This window comes from Grus americana, chromosome 4 (assembly GCF_028858705.1).
Source record: "Grus americana isolate bGruAme1 chromosome 4, bGruAme1.mat, whole genome shotgun sequence".
Classification (NCBI taxonomy): domain Eukaryota; kingdom Metazoa; phylum Chordata; class Aves; order Gruiformes; family Gruidae; genus Grus; species Grus americana.
In genome coordinates, this window is record NC_072855.1 from 10,116,432 (window position 1) to 10,134,038 (window position 17,607).

At 36.9% G+C, this 17,607-nt stretch overlaps 1 protein-coding gene across 5 annotated transcripts in view; it reads left to right on the forward strand.

The window, feature by feature from the left end:
- FAM193A (family with sequence similarity 193 member A) overlaps window positions 1-17,607 on the forward strand; it is an 80,461-nt gene that overhangs the window by 39,691 nt on the left and 23,163 nt on the right. For 4 of the 5 annotated variants that reach the window (XM_054824351.1, XM_054824352.1, XM_054824353.1 and 1 more), the window contains 6 exons: window positions 720-954; window positions 4,213-4,337; window positions 8,279-8,423; window positions 13,516-13,593; window positions 15,203-15,315; window positions 15,469-15,711. In XM_054824351.1, the coding sequence (XP_054680326.1) occupies window positions 720-954; window positions 4,213-4,337; window positions 8,279-8,423; window positions 13,516-13,593; window positions 15,203-15,315; window positions 15,469-15,711 (939 nt within the window). The remainder of the gene's footprint in view (window positions 1-719; window positions 955-4,212; window positions 4,338-8,278; window positions 8,424-13,515; window positions 13,594-15,202; window positions 15,316-15,468; window positions 15,712-17,607) is intronic. The other variant, XM_054824355.1, reaches the window with a different exon arrangement.

The following is a 17,607-nucleotide window of genomic DNA, read 5'->3' on the forward strand; positions in this document are numbered from 1 at the left end:
TGAATCTCACACCCCTGCTATGCAATGGCACAGCTTCAATAAAAGGTGCAAAAAATGTCCTTGTAACAAAGATGTGCAACTTGGGGTAAGAAACTCTCAATGAAGGTGAGAAGGAGTTTCATGAATGAATGTCTTAAAAGTTTTGTAATTGTATGAAACGTCGTCTTTCAGTTCAGCTCAACAACAGAAGGGTCCCCCAAAGCAGTCACTGAGTCTGGTCTGGTTAGTATGTATTTAGGCATGTTCTGGCTGCCTCAAGCTCCTTCAATGGCTTGACATAAAGACCTGTCATTCCACAGGATATTAATCAAGCCTAGGTCTGGCTGTTCTGCCAGAGACATTTATTAGGGCTGTATATGAGAACATGGAGAAGTAGTAAAGAAGCTTGTCTGAAGAGTCTAAGTGTCTGTAGGGTTGTATGCAAATTGAGTAAAGGTCTTTTAGCTCATAAGTTGAAGTGAAATATCAAGGTCCTACATTAATTTGTTCCTTGGGTGTGCAAGCATCCTAGTCTTAAAGCTACACAGGATCACAATTCCACAATGTAAAAGTAGGGATCTGGGCTGTGTTCTCTTGGATTTAGGGTAGTTCTGTAAACCCTAGCTGTTATTTCTTTTAGATGACGATGATAGTAACTGGTAAATATTTTTAGGAAAGTAAAAATTGTTGATTACATGCATTATTATTTGTTTTTGGTCACAAATATTCTAAAAATACAGGCTTTGTGAAAGAGATCCATATCAGCTTTACCAACGGTTGGAACAGCAAGCTAGAGAATATGTGCTTGAAATGAAGGTTCGTCTGCTCAGACACTTGTCACTGGGATCTAAAGTTGCATCAACGTTAGCAATACAAGGGCCACCACAGGCACATCAGTTCATCTCACTCCTACTTGAAGAATACAGTGCACTCTGTCAGGCAGCGTGTACAATCAGCGCCTTTCTAGTTACTCTGGTAAGACTGAAAAAATAACCTATATGCTTCTACTTGCTAGGGGTAATGCTAGCAGAGCTGTTCTGGACTCTTTCAGGTGTCTGCTGCAGTTTGTAAAATGTAAGGGGTTTTGTGTGTGCATGCTTGGAGACAGGAGTATTCTGAAAATGCAAATTTAATTCTTCAGAAATGTAGATTAGGCATCTCTTACAGTGAATTGGTAAAATTACCCTTTGTAAAGAAAAGGATGGGATGCTCTTTGTGGCACTTACCCTGAAACTAATCTTTAAGCAGATCTACAAAATTTTAGATAATGCCTTTGAAAATGTGTGAAACATTTCTCTGTTAATCTTTAATGGTTTCTTGACAATCACATTTAAAGGGCACAAACTATATGTAGCACTAACTTAGACTGTTTCAATGTTCCATTTTTCTTTTCCCTTATAAGCAAGAATGGCTGTTTGAAAAGATGATCTCTTGCCTCGGAATTAATCTGCTATGTTATTTACTATTTCTAAAGTTCTTGTTCATTCTTAAATGCTTTTTTGTCAACTGATTGTGATGTTAGACTTGGGATTATATTGTCAGGTAGAAAATAAGCAATAGCCTTGAAAAAAATCTCTTCTTGAGTAACTGTCTGTCGTGAGTAATACAGTAAACAAATTGTGTAATTCTATTTGTTTAAGGGCCGAGAAGGTTATTCATCCTGTTTTGTTAGTAATCCTTTCCTGTGCATCCTTTGTTAATGTCCTTATCCTGTACATCCCTTTTCTTGTGTAAACTTTGTGCAAGCTAAAAAAAAAAAGTGGATAAACTGGTAAATTTAGGATTTATTGCCAGTTAGCTGAAAGTGCATAGGTATATAAAGAAAGGCAAAGAATAGGCAGTAACAAGACTACGATGGCTACAGGTGAGAAGGATTTAAATGGAGAGGAAGCAGTGTGTCATTACTGAGGTAGGGCTGTTAGTAAAATTGAATTGGCAAAGCAGCAAGATCTTTCTATTAAGAAACTCGAGCATATCTGATGCTTTTTTCTGTGGTCAGTGCTCTGTAGTTGGTGTTGTCTGTATTGTCTTCCCCAGCTTTATCACTTAGATATGGACTTGAAGTCACTGCCATCTCCAGGTTATTGGCTGCTTTTAATAGTCATCAAGTCTCTAACAGGGTGCTTGAGAGAAAATTGCTCCTCAGGTCGATTTGCATTGGAACTTAGAAATATGTTCAGCTGAAAAAAGGGTGGATTACAGGACAAAAGTTAGCTTTCTCAAAGTAGATCTGCCGATAATGAACCCATTAGTGCCAGAATTGCATAGCTGTTCAGAAAATAATATTTTAATATTTTTTTTTCCCCGGTTATTGTTGTGATCATGAAAACTTAGCAGGTATGAGAGACTGAGATAATGGCCATGAGATGACAGAAGATGCTTGAACTCCCTAATTCACCCCTTTTCTGACAAAATTCAAAGTAAAATAAAATTCCTGTTCTCTTTTAAAAAACAAAGCTTAAGAAAACACAAAATACCCCAGACTTTTCATGTCACTTTCCTTCCGCAGCCCAGTAAGTACTGAAAACTTCTTTCTACTAAGGTGTGACATTCAGAAACTGAAATGTGAGAATGTAGGATACTGTCTCTTGTCATACATTTCTTAGATTTATTAAATAACCTTCTTATTAAATGGAGTAGTACGTCACAGCTTTCAGTACAGGCAGTAGGGTCACTAGTCTTTTCAACGTGCATGGTTGTTTTCTCTCAAGATACCAGTGCACTGTGGAAGAAGGCATCTTTTCAACTGAAATACATAAAAGGCAGTCAAGATCTCTAAACTTAGTGGAGCCTTCCTTTTAAAGGTAAAACCTTTGCACATAGCGTGCTATTCAAAGGCATATAATGCTTTGAACCTTTGCCTGTGAGAAACTAATTTCTCAATGAAATTAAGAACAGTTGTCCTTCCTTTCAAAGGAATTCAGCTAACTAGCAAAGTTCAACAGCAGGAACTAAAGTCTTGTGCCCCACCAGGGAATGACAGATTATACTGAGAGCAAGCTGGAAAGACTGTGGTCAGTACAGAAGAGCTCTCAAGTACACGGTACAGCAGACTAGAAGGGAAAACTTACTTGGTATTTCTTTGTGAGAAATATTGTACTCTGTGCGATCTGATCTACAAGATTTTGTAGATAAATATTGACTGTTTTGTTCACAGCTTAATATGGAAATTGCTTAGGAAATCAACCTTTCTCAGTGTTGACCCTTGAGAAGTTATTAGCAATTTATAGACATTTTAAATAATTTGAAGACGTAACATTCAAAGTGAAAAGGTGCATGTGTCTTGTGCAACTTGGAAAAAAACCCCACCCACCCTTCTTAAATAATAATAAAACTCCAAACTTGATTCTTTCTTTGAATACTGGTAGTCTTGTGTTTAGGTCTGATATAAATATGTATTCGGTTTTTAACCCATTCTGCTTAACAAAAACTTTGAATGTCCAGAATATTCTGGTATTTCCAGGTACTTGAGGTTATAGTGCATAGAGCTTACTTGCTGATCTGATAGCCAGAACAGTTGCATTTAATTTTGTTGTGTGTGGCAGTCCTAGTATAGAATACCTGCGTACTGCTGCCTATATGTGGGAAAACTTACTGACTTGGAAAAAATATTATACCTATCTTTGATTCATATGTTTTGATAATAGATTTAAGCTTTAGGCCTTGAAATTATATACAACTAGGTGTTGAATAACCTCAAATAGAAAAAACATTCTGCTTACCAGACAAGTAAGCTTTTGGTCTCTTGTCTGTTTAGAAAACTTTGTTTTAGAAGCTGTACTTGGAGAGAACTGTTTACTTGAGTTATGTCAGTTTTGAAGAAAGATTATAGCTTGCCATCATGTATGTCTGTTACTAGATAAGTTCAAAAAACTGAAAAATAATCAGAGATAGGCAATTGTTTGAGGAAAAACCTGAGAATAACTGGTTCAGATCATAAAATACGTCTTTAAGTGCAGAAATGAAGAGAAGCTTTCAACAGCATAGGCTGATTTTTCTTTTTTTCCTAATCCATGACAATTTAGAAAAAAGGAATGAGGCTATGATTATTTAAGTCATTAAAGAATTACTTAAACTCTGAGTTTCTGGATATTAAAACTGGGTAAGATCTGAGCTTGCATAATCTAGCCTGTAGGTTGGAAACTAGATTTTTAAAAAAAATATTCTTGCCTCAGATATAAATTTTTTTTTTTTCCTAACCCTGGCTTATTTCTGGTTGTTTTTTCATTATAGGAAAACGAACATTTGAAGAAATTTCAGGTGACATGGGAATTGCACAATAAGCATCTGTTTGAAAATCTGGTATTTTCCGAGCCACTCCTGCAGAATAGCTTGCCAACGTTGGTGTCACAGCTAAGGTAGAGTTTAACTTTTCTTTTGTAATCTAAAGGAGAAATCAAAACCCATGTTTGCAACCACAGTGTTTAACACACACACCAAAAAAAATATCTTTGCTGCTTCTGCAGTTTAATAGGTAAAAACCCTTGTTGATCTGTCCTGAAAACAGTATTGTTGATTGAGCAGGCCGCTGTCATAACTTGCTTGTCAGAAGAATTGCTACCCTCATTTGCTTGCTTGTAGGTTACCTAGTAAAACGAAAGCATTCTATGAAAATGCTGATGGTATGACTGAATAGTACTGTTTTCAGTTGTCATCAGGCATCACTAATGTCTTTACAGGTCTACGAGTGAATTAAAGCCTCAATGCCTTCATGCTTCCCACAGTGCATAAATAACTTAATTTGGAGTTTCAAGCAATCTTTGCATTGGAGAAGCAAAAGAAACAAAATCTCTTGCTATATGCTTGTAGGTCTGATGGCATATTACATTTCCTGGGGCTTTAGGATGTATATTTTGTTAGCAAGGTTGCTCTGCTTGTAGTTTGTGTACCTGCAAAGTGTTTGGGTTTTTTAGGGAAGAGGTATTAATTCATAGAAATTTTATGCTTTATCTTAAGTGCAAACATTTTTTAAGGTACATTCATGGATGGTTCATGTTGACCTCTCAGTCTTGTTTCTGATGAAACATGGTCTGTGTACATGTGTTTTAAAAATATTGTCTTGGGTATTTTTCCATGGTACAAGAGCAGTTTGATTAAGTCTGTCACAAGAGATGTTGCTCACAATGAATAAAGAAATTTCTGATGAGTTTTCCTTTTGCTAGTAAATACTAGAAAGGAAAGCAAGAAAGCTTAATTGGCACCGGGCTCAGCGAGAAGTCTAAGGTCCCTCGGAATAACTTGTCTAATTGGTTTACATGAAACTAGGTTGGTATTGAAAGCCTTTCTCCCTCCCCCTCCTTTTTTTTTTTTTTTTTTTTTCCCCCTCGCCAGGCAGGTAGTTCTGTTGCTATGTTCAACAGCATGTTGTTCAGTCACATATTTTTCCCAGTAATCTGTGTTTGACTTCCCAGTACCGCTGTCATTGACGCTGTGTCCCTCAGTCATCTCCATACTTTCTGACAAGGCTTCTCTGCATCTCTTACTCCAGCAATCCTGGCTATCTCAAGACTGTTTATATTACCTTCATCTGTAGAGCTGAGAATGGTCTTAGTGAAGCTTATGGTCATTTCTTAACAAAATCATTGGATTGTTTTCACTTACCTGTTGTTCTTGAGTGCTACTGCAATTAATTCTGAGCAACAGAAGATGTTTCTCTGCAGAACTTCACTGTAGTGACAGCTACCTTCAAGGCTTACATATGATGAAGTCAGAATCTCTTGCTGCAGGAATTTCTTTTCCAGTACATCTGCGTTGGCCAGATAGCTTTCAGGGTGTTTCACATAAACTATGGTTTTGCCTAGATTGATTCACGCGAGCATTTTTTGAAAGGAGAGGTTCAGCACAAGTTTCCAGTTCCATGGCTTCTAGTTTATATCACGTGTGTCTTGTTTTTCTTTTGGTAAACATAGATTATGTCTGTTTTCATGGACTCCCAGGAGCTCTCTGGGTCTTGAAGTAAGAGAATTAGGTAACCTTCCCTGAGAAATTTTTCTGGAGGATAATCTGCCTTCCATGGGGAATTGATGGAGGAACACTTCATCAGAGAGGCCTCATATGGAGAAGCAGGGATCAGCCTAGTCCTCTGATCATTTGGTCAGTAGAGAATCATTTGCATGCAGTAGAGAAGATGTTGCCAGAGTTTCTTTACAAAAGAGCATTGGCCTCATCATTTTCTTTTCCTGACTAGTACTTCCTGATGAAGGTATCTATATGACAGGTTTCTTAGAGGTTAAACATCTTTCTTGGGTTATAAGATGCTTTTGATTACATGCAGCTACTGATATGCCTCCTACGTTCAATGGACTGCTTTATTGGGGTTTGGTAATGAAGTAACTAACTGATACCTGGGGCTTTTCTGTCCCCTTTGTTTTCCCTGTATGGGATGATACTGTTCAGGGTATATGCACAGCTTCAGTTACATGCTGTTGGCCAAAAAATTCTGGGTTCCTGATTAAGATCCACAGGCATACAGTAGGATCTATGTCAACAGGTATGCCTTGGAAGATTCAGTTACTGTAAAGTAAGCAATTCTTGTTAAGTTTTATGTGTATGTGATGCTTTTTATTACCTTTTTTTACTGCAGTCCAGGAATATATTCCACCTCTGTTCACAGGACTGAAATATTACCTAGATTGTTGCTTTATACTTGCCTTGAGGGGTGAAAGTGTATTTACTACTAGCACGTTAACCTTTACTCAAGAGTCACAATAAAAATTGAAAGTGTAAATGCTGTTGCATCGTTAATCCAAATTTTTTAAAGTGTTCTTCTGCTTCTAACTTGAGAGTGTATTTTAAAATGATTTTGTGCACAACTAGTGTTTGCATTGCATAGTACTACTCAGCAGCAGTTATGAGAACAAATTCTTGACTTCTGTACAGTAGGGATCAGAACTTCACATAATTGCATAGCACCAGAAACACAGGCTTCAAGAAAAATAGTAAATCATTATGTAGTAACAGGAATTGACAGTGCTTGCACTAATAGTGAGGAAGTGTTGTATCCTAAAGTCACTGTATCCCTTTAAGCTGTTTTTTTTGTACTCCACCAAGCATGGACTTCCCAAGTTTTTGATGTGCAGAATTGCTTATGCACCCTTCTAAAGTGATTGTTTTGCAGGTTCTGGGCAAAAACAACAAGATAAAACAAACTTGAATTTGTTGGCAAGGTCATACTAACAGCTGTAACTTAATGCTTACTGAGCTGTCTTTTTGCTCAGCTCTTCGTTATAGTTAATTGCAACGTTAAAACTAAGTGCTCCAGCTATTTGCTGGATGATAGGGAGGCCTCTATAGTTCTTACGTTGAGTTAGCATCCTGTTGCAATGGAAATCTATAACAAACCTCCCTGAAGTGCTGGAACTGGGCTTAAATATCAAATTTTGAGATGCTTGAATTTTGTTTTTTGATACTGGCTTTGACTCACCACACGACCTCTGTGCCTAGTCAACTACTAACCAGTTTTCTCTTAATTACCGAGTGGGAGAAATGTTGAAAAGCTTCAGTTTATTTGTGTCAATTTACAGGTCATTACAATTCAATGTGCATTAAACACATTATTGAATAGAATTTTGTCTTTTTATTTATTTCTGAAGTAAATATTTCAGGAGTTTGCTTATTTACTTAAGGATAATTGTGATGATGTGTTCTACTAGATTTTTAAAGGAATTTGCTGTACAAAAATGTAGTAGTAGAAAGGGAGGTAAATCTGTTTCCTATTTCTGGGGCTCCTTACAGAGACAGTCATCAGTGAGCAGCATAACCACATTTGGAACTTGATGCTGCTCAAGTGATAGTAGATAACTGCATGCAACCAAATTATCTCATTTGCCTCATTCTACAGCACTGGAACTCCAACTCATGTAGTAATCTTTTTAGCACTGATCATGAGAATTCTGATTAACAAGCTTCTGGCTTTATTTTTACTATATGTCTCTTCAGTAAATAGTCAATGTGTATATTTAGCCCATAGAATTTGGAAGGATAAATATATCAAGCAACAAAATTTGAATAAATACGGCTCAGTAGGCTTGACATCTGGTTACTCGTGGGAAAGAGGCTCTAGAAATGTTGCACTTCCCACATTCTTGCTATTGTTGGTTACAGAACATTGGAACAAGTAGTTGTTGGGTATTTTTTGAAAAATGACTAAAAATACTCAGTTTTGGGATACAAGCAGCTATGTGGACCTAGGTATATCAATAACTGTACTTTAACAACACTCTTTTGGCTGGCAGAACTTAAAAGCGTGATTTTTTCAGTGAAACAGCTCTTCTATAACAAGTGCTATTTGAACTTTTAGGCTTGGAACAACACATGATTCCTGTAGTGAAGATATGTATAGTACCTTGCTACAAAGGTATCATCAGCTGGAACAGGAAATGGGTCAAGTTGCTGAAGCATGGCTTGAATGCCAGAAAAGAATAGATGATTATGTTGATGAACAGGTAAGAATGATGTAAACAGTCTCAAGACTGATTATGTAGGAGCAGCCCATGTAAGGCTGTGCCTTCAATGAAGAGTGTCTTTGGTGTTTTTATCCAGAGCTTTGAAGCAACAAAATGTAACTTTTTCATTGATATCAGAATAGAAAAGAACACTAACATAGCAATACATAATGGTGATTGCACAGAAACATCTTCAAATTGTTGAAGCAGATTGTTGGGCCATTGTTTAGAGATGGTCTTTCAACATTTTTTTTAATGACTTTAGCCTGTAAATCACCCATAGCACAGTAGTCTGAAGCTTTCTTTTGTAGATGTTGCTAGGAAAAGGGAGAAAGGGGGTGGGGGAACTCCAGCCCACAACCCTCCCTAAGCTTCCAAAATAATAATTGCACTAAATGAAATCCAGAGGACGAGATTGCTTTTAAAAGCAATCGCATGTTGCATAGTGTGGTGATGACCTTTTGTACAACTGTCAAAATCAGAACTCCAGTCTCACTACATAAATATTTGAGACCTCTGAAGTTTCCTTTTTTAATTAAGTATAAGTTCTGATAGCTGATTTTTCTGAGTTTGTGCTACGCTTCAGAAAATGATCATGTTGTTGTGCTGACTCCTACATTACCAAGAGCTTAATTTTCGGAAAAATAGCTGTTTATTTTGCAAGTGGTTGTTTATACTCTTCTAAAATTGCTCATGTGCTTTTTGTCTCATGTTCAAAGAACTTGAATTTTTTTAAAACACCTCAGGATAAGGCTTTGAATACTGTTTAGTTTAATCTTAAGTATATTAGGAGAAAGAATATGTCTGGAAATAACTGAAGATACAGAATTTTATAGAATTTTTCTTGTATTTTGAATTTTTATGAGCGTTAGGAATATGGAGATCCAATTTGAGATTTAGTAATGCTGTGTTACTCCGATAGATAACAAACATATATTAAAGTCTTATAGTGCACTGTAAGTGTCCTTTAGAAGCTGTTCCCTGTGATGAAGATATAAGCGAACTTTTACCATTAATTTCAATACCTTCAAGATGGAGACAGGACATAACTAAATTTATTTTAAGAGATTGTTCTATATTTGGGGTCTGCATCTGTGAGCTATCAATTAAGAAGTTTTCTCATGGTCTGACTGCTTTTGTGCACCTAAATAGTTGATTGCAGCTCAGTAAAATTTCATCATCTCACATTTTGTGCTACTAGCAGTCATTTTCCCCGTGGCGTCAGTGTGTCATGGCTGTCTGATACTGCCTCACCAGTATGAAAGGGAGCCCAGTTCACTGCTCATCATTCACTTATTTTCCAAAAGATGGAATTTCTGTAGAGTCACATTCATATCAGGCTTCTGACTGGTTGATCTGCACCACTTCAAAATGAAATCTTAAATGATTTTTCTATATTTCTCTGTATCAAGTGACCATGCAACTGTCACAAGTACTGTTTTATAGCATTTTTTTATCTGCTTAGTGAAGCCTGTATCCTGATGCAAAGAGAAACCCTTCTCCCATTTGGGGAAACCGAATATGATGACTTCTCATTTCCTAATGACCAAAAAAACTGCAAGAGAGTTGTGTGGGGGAAACAATCCTAAAACTTAAACCATCACATTTTAAAGGAGATATTGATATATGTATATTTATATATATCTGTATAAAAAATATTTTCACAATCACGCCTTAAACATTGTGTTGGTGATAACCTGTGGTTATACTCTCTTGACCAGAAATACGTCATTCAGTATGACCACATTACCTGAATTTGCAGTGATATTTTTGTCAACAAGGTAGAAATCAGAAAGCCCGGCTACTATGGAAACTGTGGATCCTAACAGAGAATGCGTGTTCATTATTTGCTGCCTCTTGGCTTAACAAAATTGTGAGGTTTTATTGCTAGTGTATCAGAGGTTAGAACGCAGATCATCAGAGGAAAACTTAAGAATGGTCCTCACTTACCTACTGTGGAACTATGTCCAAAATTTCAGACAGGACATCAACAGAGACGATTAATGGACCCTCCACTATAGTATGTTATGTTACTTGTTCTTGGGGGAAAGAAGTTAATAGCTTTTGCAAGCAAGACTTTTTTTTTTTAAAGACTTTGTAAGACAGCTGTGTCATGCACAGGCATGTAACTTAATACAGTGCTGTATAATATGTGTATGCTGTAATAAAATTTACAATAAGGATTCATTCATATCAGCACCTGTATTCATCACATGTTAAAATCTGAGGAAGATGTTTAGGGTATCTGGAATATAGGAGAGTTTGAATGTATGCAGCCTTTACCTCCAGATCCTGGGGTGTTTTTTTACCAAATTTAGACTAACTCAGGAGGTCCTCAATATATCTGGATCACTTCCATAAGTTATGGCTAGATACTCATATGTATTTTGTGTGAAAGAGTTTTCTTTTTACTGCTGACTCCCACAGAAGAAAGCTTAAAAGTGGAGGAGGGTAGATTTAGATTAGGAAGAAAGTCTTCACTGTGAGGGTGATGAGGCACTAGAACAGGTTGCCCAGAGAAGCTGTGGATGCCCCATCCCGGGAAGTGTTCAAGGCCAGGTTGGATGGGGCTTTGGGCAACCTGGTCTAGTGGAGGGTGTCCCTGCCCGTGGCAGGGACCTTGGAACTAGATGATCCTGAAGGTCCCTTCCAACCCAAACTGTTCTAGGATTCTATGGAAGCAATATAGGAATGCCTTTTTCCACCTCCACAAGAGCCCAGGGAGAGCTTCTTGCTTGTCTCCCCACATTCATATGCGATTTTTTTTTTTAATTTTTTTTTTTACAGTCCTGGTCAATAGGGGGGAAAAAAAGTATGGGCATAGTGTATTTCTTGTCTTTATGGCAGCTGCATAAATAATTGAAACACTATTTTTGGGTGCTGAGAGTTTGTGATAAGAGGAATTATTTTTATTTCTAGTGAAACAGGTTAGAAAAATAGATTAGATTCACAGGTGGAATTTGGGATACTCAGATGTGCTATTCACATTTGATAGAGCTTAAAATTTAGAAGCAACAAGCATCCTTTGATGTGTGTATGAATATCAAGAGTTCTCACAGGTGATCTACTGGTATGTGTTAGTTCTGACCAAACTGCTGGCTTTGTTTCATGATTAAATCTATTTCAGAATAGAAAAACACTTGTTCACCTGCCCATCTCACTCTACCATGTCTTGTCTGATGGATCTCAAATACTTTTAAGACTCAAATGAACAGGGAGGAAGGAAGAGGGTGGTAGTGGACCTCTCTTCTCCAGTGGGCAGCAGTGGGAACCTATTCATTGCAGATGTGCAAGACTCAAGTGTAAATTTTTCCTTCTGATGGCATTTGAATCTATCTCCCCCTTCCTAGCAGAATTCTTGGGCGTGAATCATGTGGCTTGTATTGCAGCTGCTTTGCTCTGCTGAAATAAATATTCATTGGGGAAAAGAAAGAGGGGAGAGAAATGATTTCCTATCATTTATGGAATTAATAACTTAAGATACTTGCAGACATGGGGTATTGGAAAGGCTGTGAAGTTGGCAATAGGAAAACTTTAGCTTCAGCCTCTGTTCCCATTAATACTCAAGAGCACCAAGACTTAAACCATGCTGTTTTCTTTGACAGTTCCTTGGCAGGCTTGAGTAGGCAGCTCCCAGTTAATGCACTGGCTGTTTTAAATGTCATTCTCTGGCATTAAAGTCTTCTCTTATAATGTGTAGTGAATGTAGGTGCCTGTCTTCGATGGTGAGGATTCAGCTAGGTTGCAGGGCACCTAATCCAGTGAGTGTTGCTGTGTTTAAATATAGCTCGAGGGTTCTCAGAAGCTGATAGTACAGCCAGGATGAAATTTCTGATGTTCTTGGCCGTAGGCTCTGCAGTACCTTTTAGTGTGTCAAAGATGATACCAATGGTTCAAGAATATTTCATGAATGCTATTTTTTTTAAAAACACACATGCATGTGATAAACTCATTTTTGGTGTTAATGTAACCTCACTGGAGCAAGGGGAATCAAAATCCACAGTAGTAATTAGAATTAAATGCTGCTGATTGTTTCAGAAATTCATTAGGCAAAACTTTACCACTTAATACTATTTCAAATCCCCAGCTTAGAATTTAATTTTCCCAAGTTAAATAACGATAATGGCAATAATACACTTAGGTTAATAGTAAGACTTTAAACTTTTGATTAAGTATGAATTTCTGGAGGCATGCTTTTGGAAAAAAAAAAAAGATTGCTAGTGGTATAACCTACTGGACTTTGGCTCACGTATCTTTATGAAACAATTTGTTATACTCTGTAAGGTGATAGATTTTTTAATTATTATTAATTAGGTAAATGAAAAAGAACTATAAATGATAACCTAGATAGTTGTTTTTCCTCACTAATGAAGTAGGGCTCTTAAAATGCTGTAAGGTACAACAGGAGAAGCTTTGTTCTTGAGTTTTGCTGTGTTAAAATTCATGGGAGCTTTTGAGTTCTGTAGAGTGAATTTATTTCTAGATAAGAAAAATACCATTTCTGTACAAAAAGTTACAGGCTCTATGTGCATTTATGGTGATGGGATTTGAGGATGAGTAGTTACAAAATATTTTTCCAGCCCTAGACAGATAAATCATGGGCATGAAATACACTGAGAAATAAAACTGGTAAATAGTGTTAGTTTAGATCACTACTTCTAATTTTTTTGGCTCTACGATTGGGTGGTTAGTTCCATCAGAGTTTGCACTTGAGCCTGTGTTGAAGCCTTGCCAAAAGCCCTGTATCTCTAGATTTTAATGGATTTGAGTGGATCTGAGATGTTGAGGATGTAATGCCAATCACATTTTATTGAAAGTGCTATGAACATATATAATGAAAAGACATTAAACATATTAACGTAAGGAATAACAGTGGAAAAATCTGACTGAAAAATAGTGTAAACAAATATAAAATCTTACGTTTAAGTGACTCAAATGATTAGCAAATAAAATACAGTTCGTATTGACTAAATATGTAAGTACTTTAAAAATAGTATAGACAAGCTAGGTTCAATGAAACTGATAGACCAATTGACAACAGCATAGGTTTTCTATGATTAAATCAATGAGTTTTCCTTAAATTCTGTTTTAGATGGCAATGAAAACAAAACAACGCATGCTAAAGGAAGACTGGGAATTTTTTAAACAGAGGCGTTTTATTGAAGAGCAGGTAGGATTTTTTTTATACCATACTAAGTTATACTAATGGCTCATGTATATTTGTAAGATGCAAACATATGCATGTAGTATATTATACTAGTTCTATGTGATCTAATTCTGCAACTATGCCAGGCATGAATTTTGGTCAGCTCAAATACAGAAAAGCAAGATCCAAGAAGAGTGTATAATAGTATGTAATCTCAGTTACTACAAGGTAAAAACATAAGTACCGTAGACTTAAGATTGAATACCAGGTGTTAAAATACTTTATGCAATAAAAGGGGAATTTTTGATGCCTTAGAGTGGGATCCAAAACAGCCAATACATTGAGCGTGGAGCTGCCTTGATGTACATGATAGGAAATATTGTCTTCAAGAGTTTAACAAATTCCCTTGTGTGTGCTAAGCTGGGAAGTGTGAACCACGGTAGCAGGGCAGATGATGGCATCTGTTATGACTCTGGAGATGGCTCCTACATCTGTTTTGTGGGGAAAAGGCTGAGCAGAACTATCTGCCTTTTTTTTAAGCTGTAGCCGGAGAGGGGCCAGTGGAAGTTCCTACTTACTATAAAACTATCTGCTGTTTAAGACACAGTACTCTCTTCTGTAGCCTAGGCGTGTTCAAGTATGTATCATGCTTTCTGTAAGAGTACAGTGTGACTCGGCTAGAGTCAAGGCTGGATGGGGAACCTCTCCTCCATTCCTGTACCACTGTGCAGAAAGAAATGCTAGTCATGAGCCAGAGAAAGAGAGAGTATGACGGTACATTTTAATAAACTTAAGCTTAAATTGGCAATGTCTCAAAGCAGTTGTGAGTAAGTACTTTTTCCTTTAAGGAACATAAGCCTGTGTTAACCATGTCTTTAGAACATCTGGTATACAGGGCTCCTCAGAGGACTTGAGAAAGAATCCTCTTTTTCCTTGATCCTAATTGGGCTTAAGTGAGCTATAAGCCCATGACTGCTTCTCTAAGGATCAGGTCTGGGTATCTCTAGAAGGGGAAGCTTAGACACATCCTTCTTTAACCTAAGGTTTGTAGGTACCTAATGAAATTAGGTACTTTCAGGATTAGGCCTCTGCCAGGTGAAGGTTATTTGGATTGTATTTTTTTCACTAATGCAGACAAGTCTTGGTTTGGGCAGCTACTTCATTCCTTGAATCTATCCCATTGTGGCTACAGAGTTAGTCCTAATTCTGTTTTGCAAGCTAAGGGTGAGTTTGTATTCTCTCTCCATTTGTCAGCAGCATCCTTTTGTGCATAGCATGAAACAAGACAAGAGCTGCTCAAGTTCAGAGTGCGTCAGCAGAAATACCATGCAAGATGCATGTACAAATGAGTCAAGGAGATGGACTTGGCCACTTCACTATTTCATAGTAGAAACATACTTTCTTTGAAGAGTTTCAGTGCCAAATGTTTGTCGATTGTAACTTTGAACTTCTTCCTTTTTTCACTCATGATCAAAACACCACCTTCATGAAATTATTCTGAATTACGCTGCTTTTAAAATATTTTGCCCAAAGAACCCTTTTTGATTATGTAACTTGTTAATGATGATGTGCCATTGAATTGTTAATGGAAAGACTTGCACTACTAAAACAATGCCTTTATAATTTACTTCAGCTTAATAACAAGAAAGCACTAGCTGGGGAGAACAACTTCACAGACACAATGAGACACATGCTGTCATCACGTTTGAGCATGCCTGACTGTCCCAACTGTAATTATAGAAGAAGGTGAGCTGATGTTTTTAATATGAATTCATAATAAATAATTAATTTCTTGTTTGAGGAAAAAAGAAATACATTATTGGAACAAAGAATGTGGTTACTTTAAATGAATGCTACTTAAATAAGGTCATAAAATCTGTAATCTTAATTCTTGAACAGATGTACTTGTGATGACTGCAGCCTTTCACACATTTTAACGTGTGGCATCATGGATTCTCCTATCACGGATGATATCCACATTAACCAGTTACCACTACAAATCGATTCTGCTCCGGATTATCTATCTGAGATCCGCCCACCCAGTATGTCTTCAGCAAGTTCAGGGTCAGGTTCCAGCTCACCTATTACAATTCAGCAACATCCCAGACTGATCCTTGCAGATAACGGTTCTGCGCCAACTTTGTAAGTTCTTTTTTTCTGTTTTAAAATTTTGTATTGAATTCAGCTTAAGCAGGCAAGTTGCCTATCACTATGTAATGATAGTTTTGCCTCAGAAAATTATTTAATAATGGTACTATATTCAGCAGACCACAACTCCAGTGTTATATGTTGTGCAAACATAAATAAAATAAAAAACATTCCTGTAAAATTCTTCAATGTTTCTGAAGATACTGACTTAACAGTGTTGCTAGAAGTGTGTGTAGTATGTACTATCCTCCTTTGAGATTACAAGGACATCAGATATCGATCTACTTTAGAGCATAATTTTAAAATTATGTCACATTTTCTTAGACTGAGCAAGGGAACTGATGATCTTTTCTTTGAGGGATGGTCATTATATATGAATTGGCTTAGTTCCAAAAAAGCCTTTATTAGGAGGCTTTTAGGATTGTTGAAGTTGTGTTAACTCAAGTCTTACTTCAGAAATTATCGCTCCTATCAGAAGTATCTGCCACCCTCTCTTTTATTCAGGTCACAATGACTGTCAGGTTTGAGGCATTAATCTAACGGTAAACTTCTGCTCCTTTTGTAATTCTGAAAGGTTAAAACTGCTTGGTAGGCTCGCTTCTGTATGTGCTTAGGGTACAGCTAACCAGCAGTCTCTTCTGTCATGTGATAGTCTAAAAGAATATTTAAAAAAAAAAACAAACAGGACTTCAGTACTGGTGGAATGCTACAAGGACAGTGCAGATGTGTGGGGTGTTTCTGATAAATATCACTTCACTAAGTTCAATTTCCTTTAAACGTTTTCCGTTACATCTGCTGCCATCAATGGCTTAATCTTCCATAACAGGACTTTAGTTTCTGAACTCATTTGGGGAGTGCTTGAAAACAGATTATGTGGCGGTATGTTTAGCTACATATTCTTAAACGTGTGGTTGGCAATTTCTATAAACTCTCATTAGTTTTGGTGCTGAAATGTCCAAAATTGTTCAATTTGTCTCTTCAGAAGCTAGTTCAGTAGAATCCAAGTATTATTTACTGTAAGAAGCCTATTTTTAGGGAAATACCACTGCTCCTTGGGGAAGGGCCATTTTATGTCTCATATCTGCTGTGTTTTATTTCCTCATTGCACATTTGAAATATGGCTAATGGTGCCATCATGTAATTAAATTTTGGCGCAGTATCTCATGGAATGCAAAAAGATAAAGTGCACAGTTTAAGAGCTCTTTTAAGAGCTCTGGATTGCTGTAGAAACATGAACTAACCAATCTTTGCAACGCTTCCCTGGAGCGGGTAATTAAACATACATGTTCCTTTACTAGCTGTCTGTATGGAAAAAAATTCCATTAAGTATTTCAGAGCAGATTCAGAAAAGCATGTAGATGTGAGGTTGTCTAGGAACTAATTGCTATGGAGAAATTCAAGAGTTACTGTGATGTGTTCAATGTTCCCTACTTGCTGTTACTGGTTTGACGTTTAATGTATGGAAAAACTTGAATTTTATATTGTACTTTTTTCCACTTCATGTTTTCTGTAAAGTCAGTCATTAGCATAAGGCTTTTTTCACCAAATTAAAGGTCATCCATATCCTGTCATTATTAATTCCATAGATTCTTGGTCAGAGAAGAGTGGTGGAAAAGTATTTTACACAGAAATAGCAGAGAATCTTATTTTCAATCCAGTCTGTCCTTTGGGCATGCAACTGCTATATTCAGTAGGATTATACAGCAGGTTGCTTGATTTTACTTGCTTGAAAAATTAAGTTTAGTTAAACAACTTAGGAGTCAAAGGATTGTCTTCCAAGTGGAACACTTAGACAAGGGATGCCCTCAACTTCATTTTGTTCTGGTGTTCTGCCTGCTTTCACAATACCTGAGGTTACTGAGCACTGTGATTTATCTAAGCCTCTTTTCC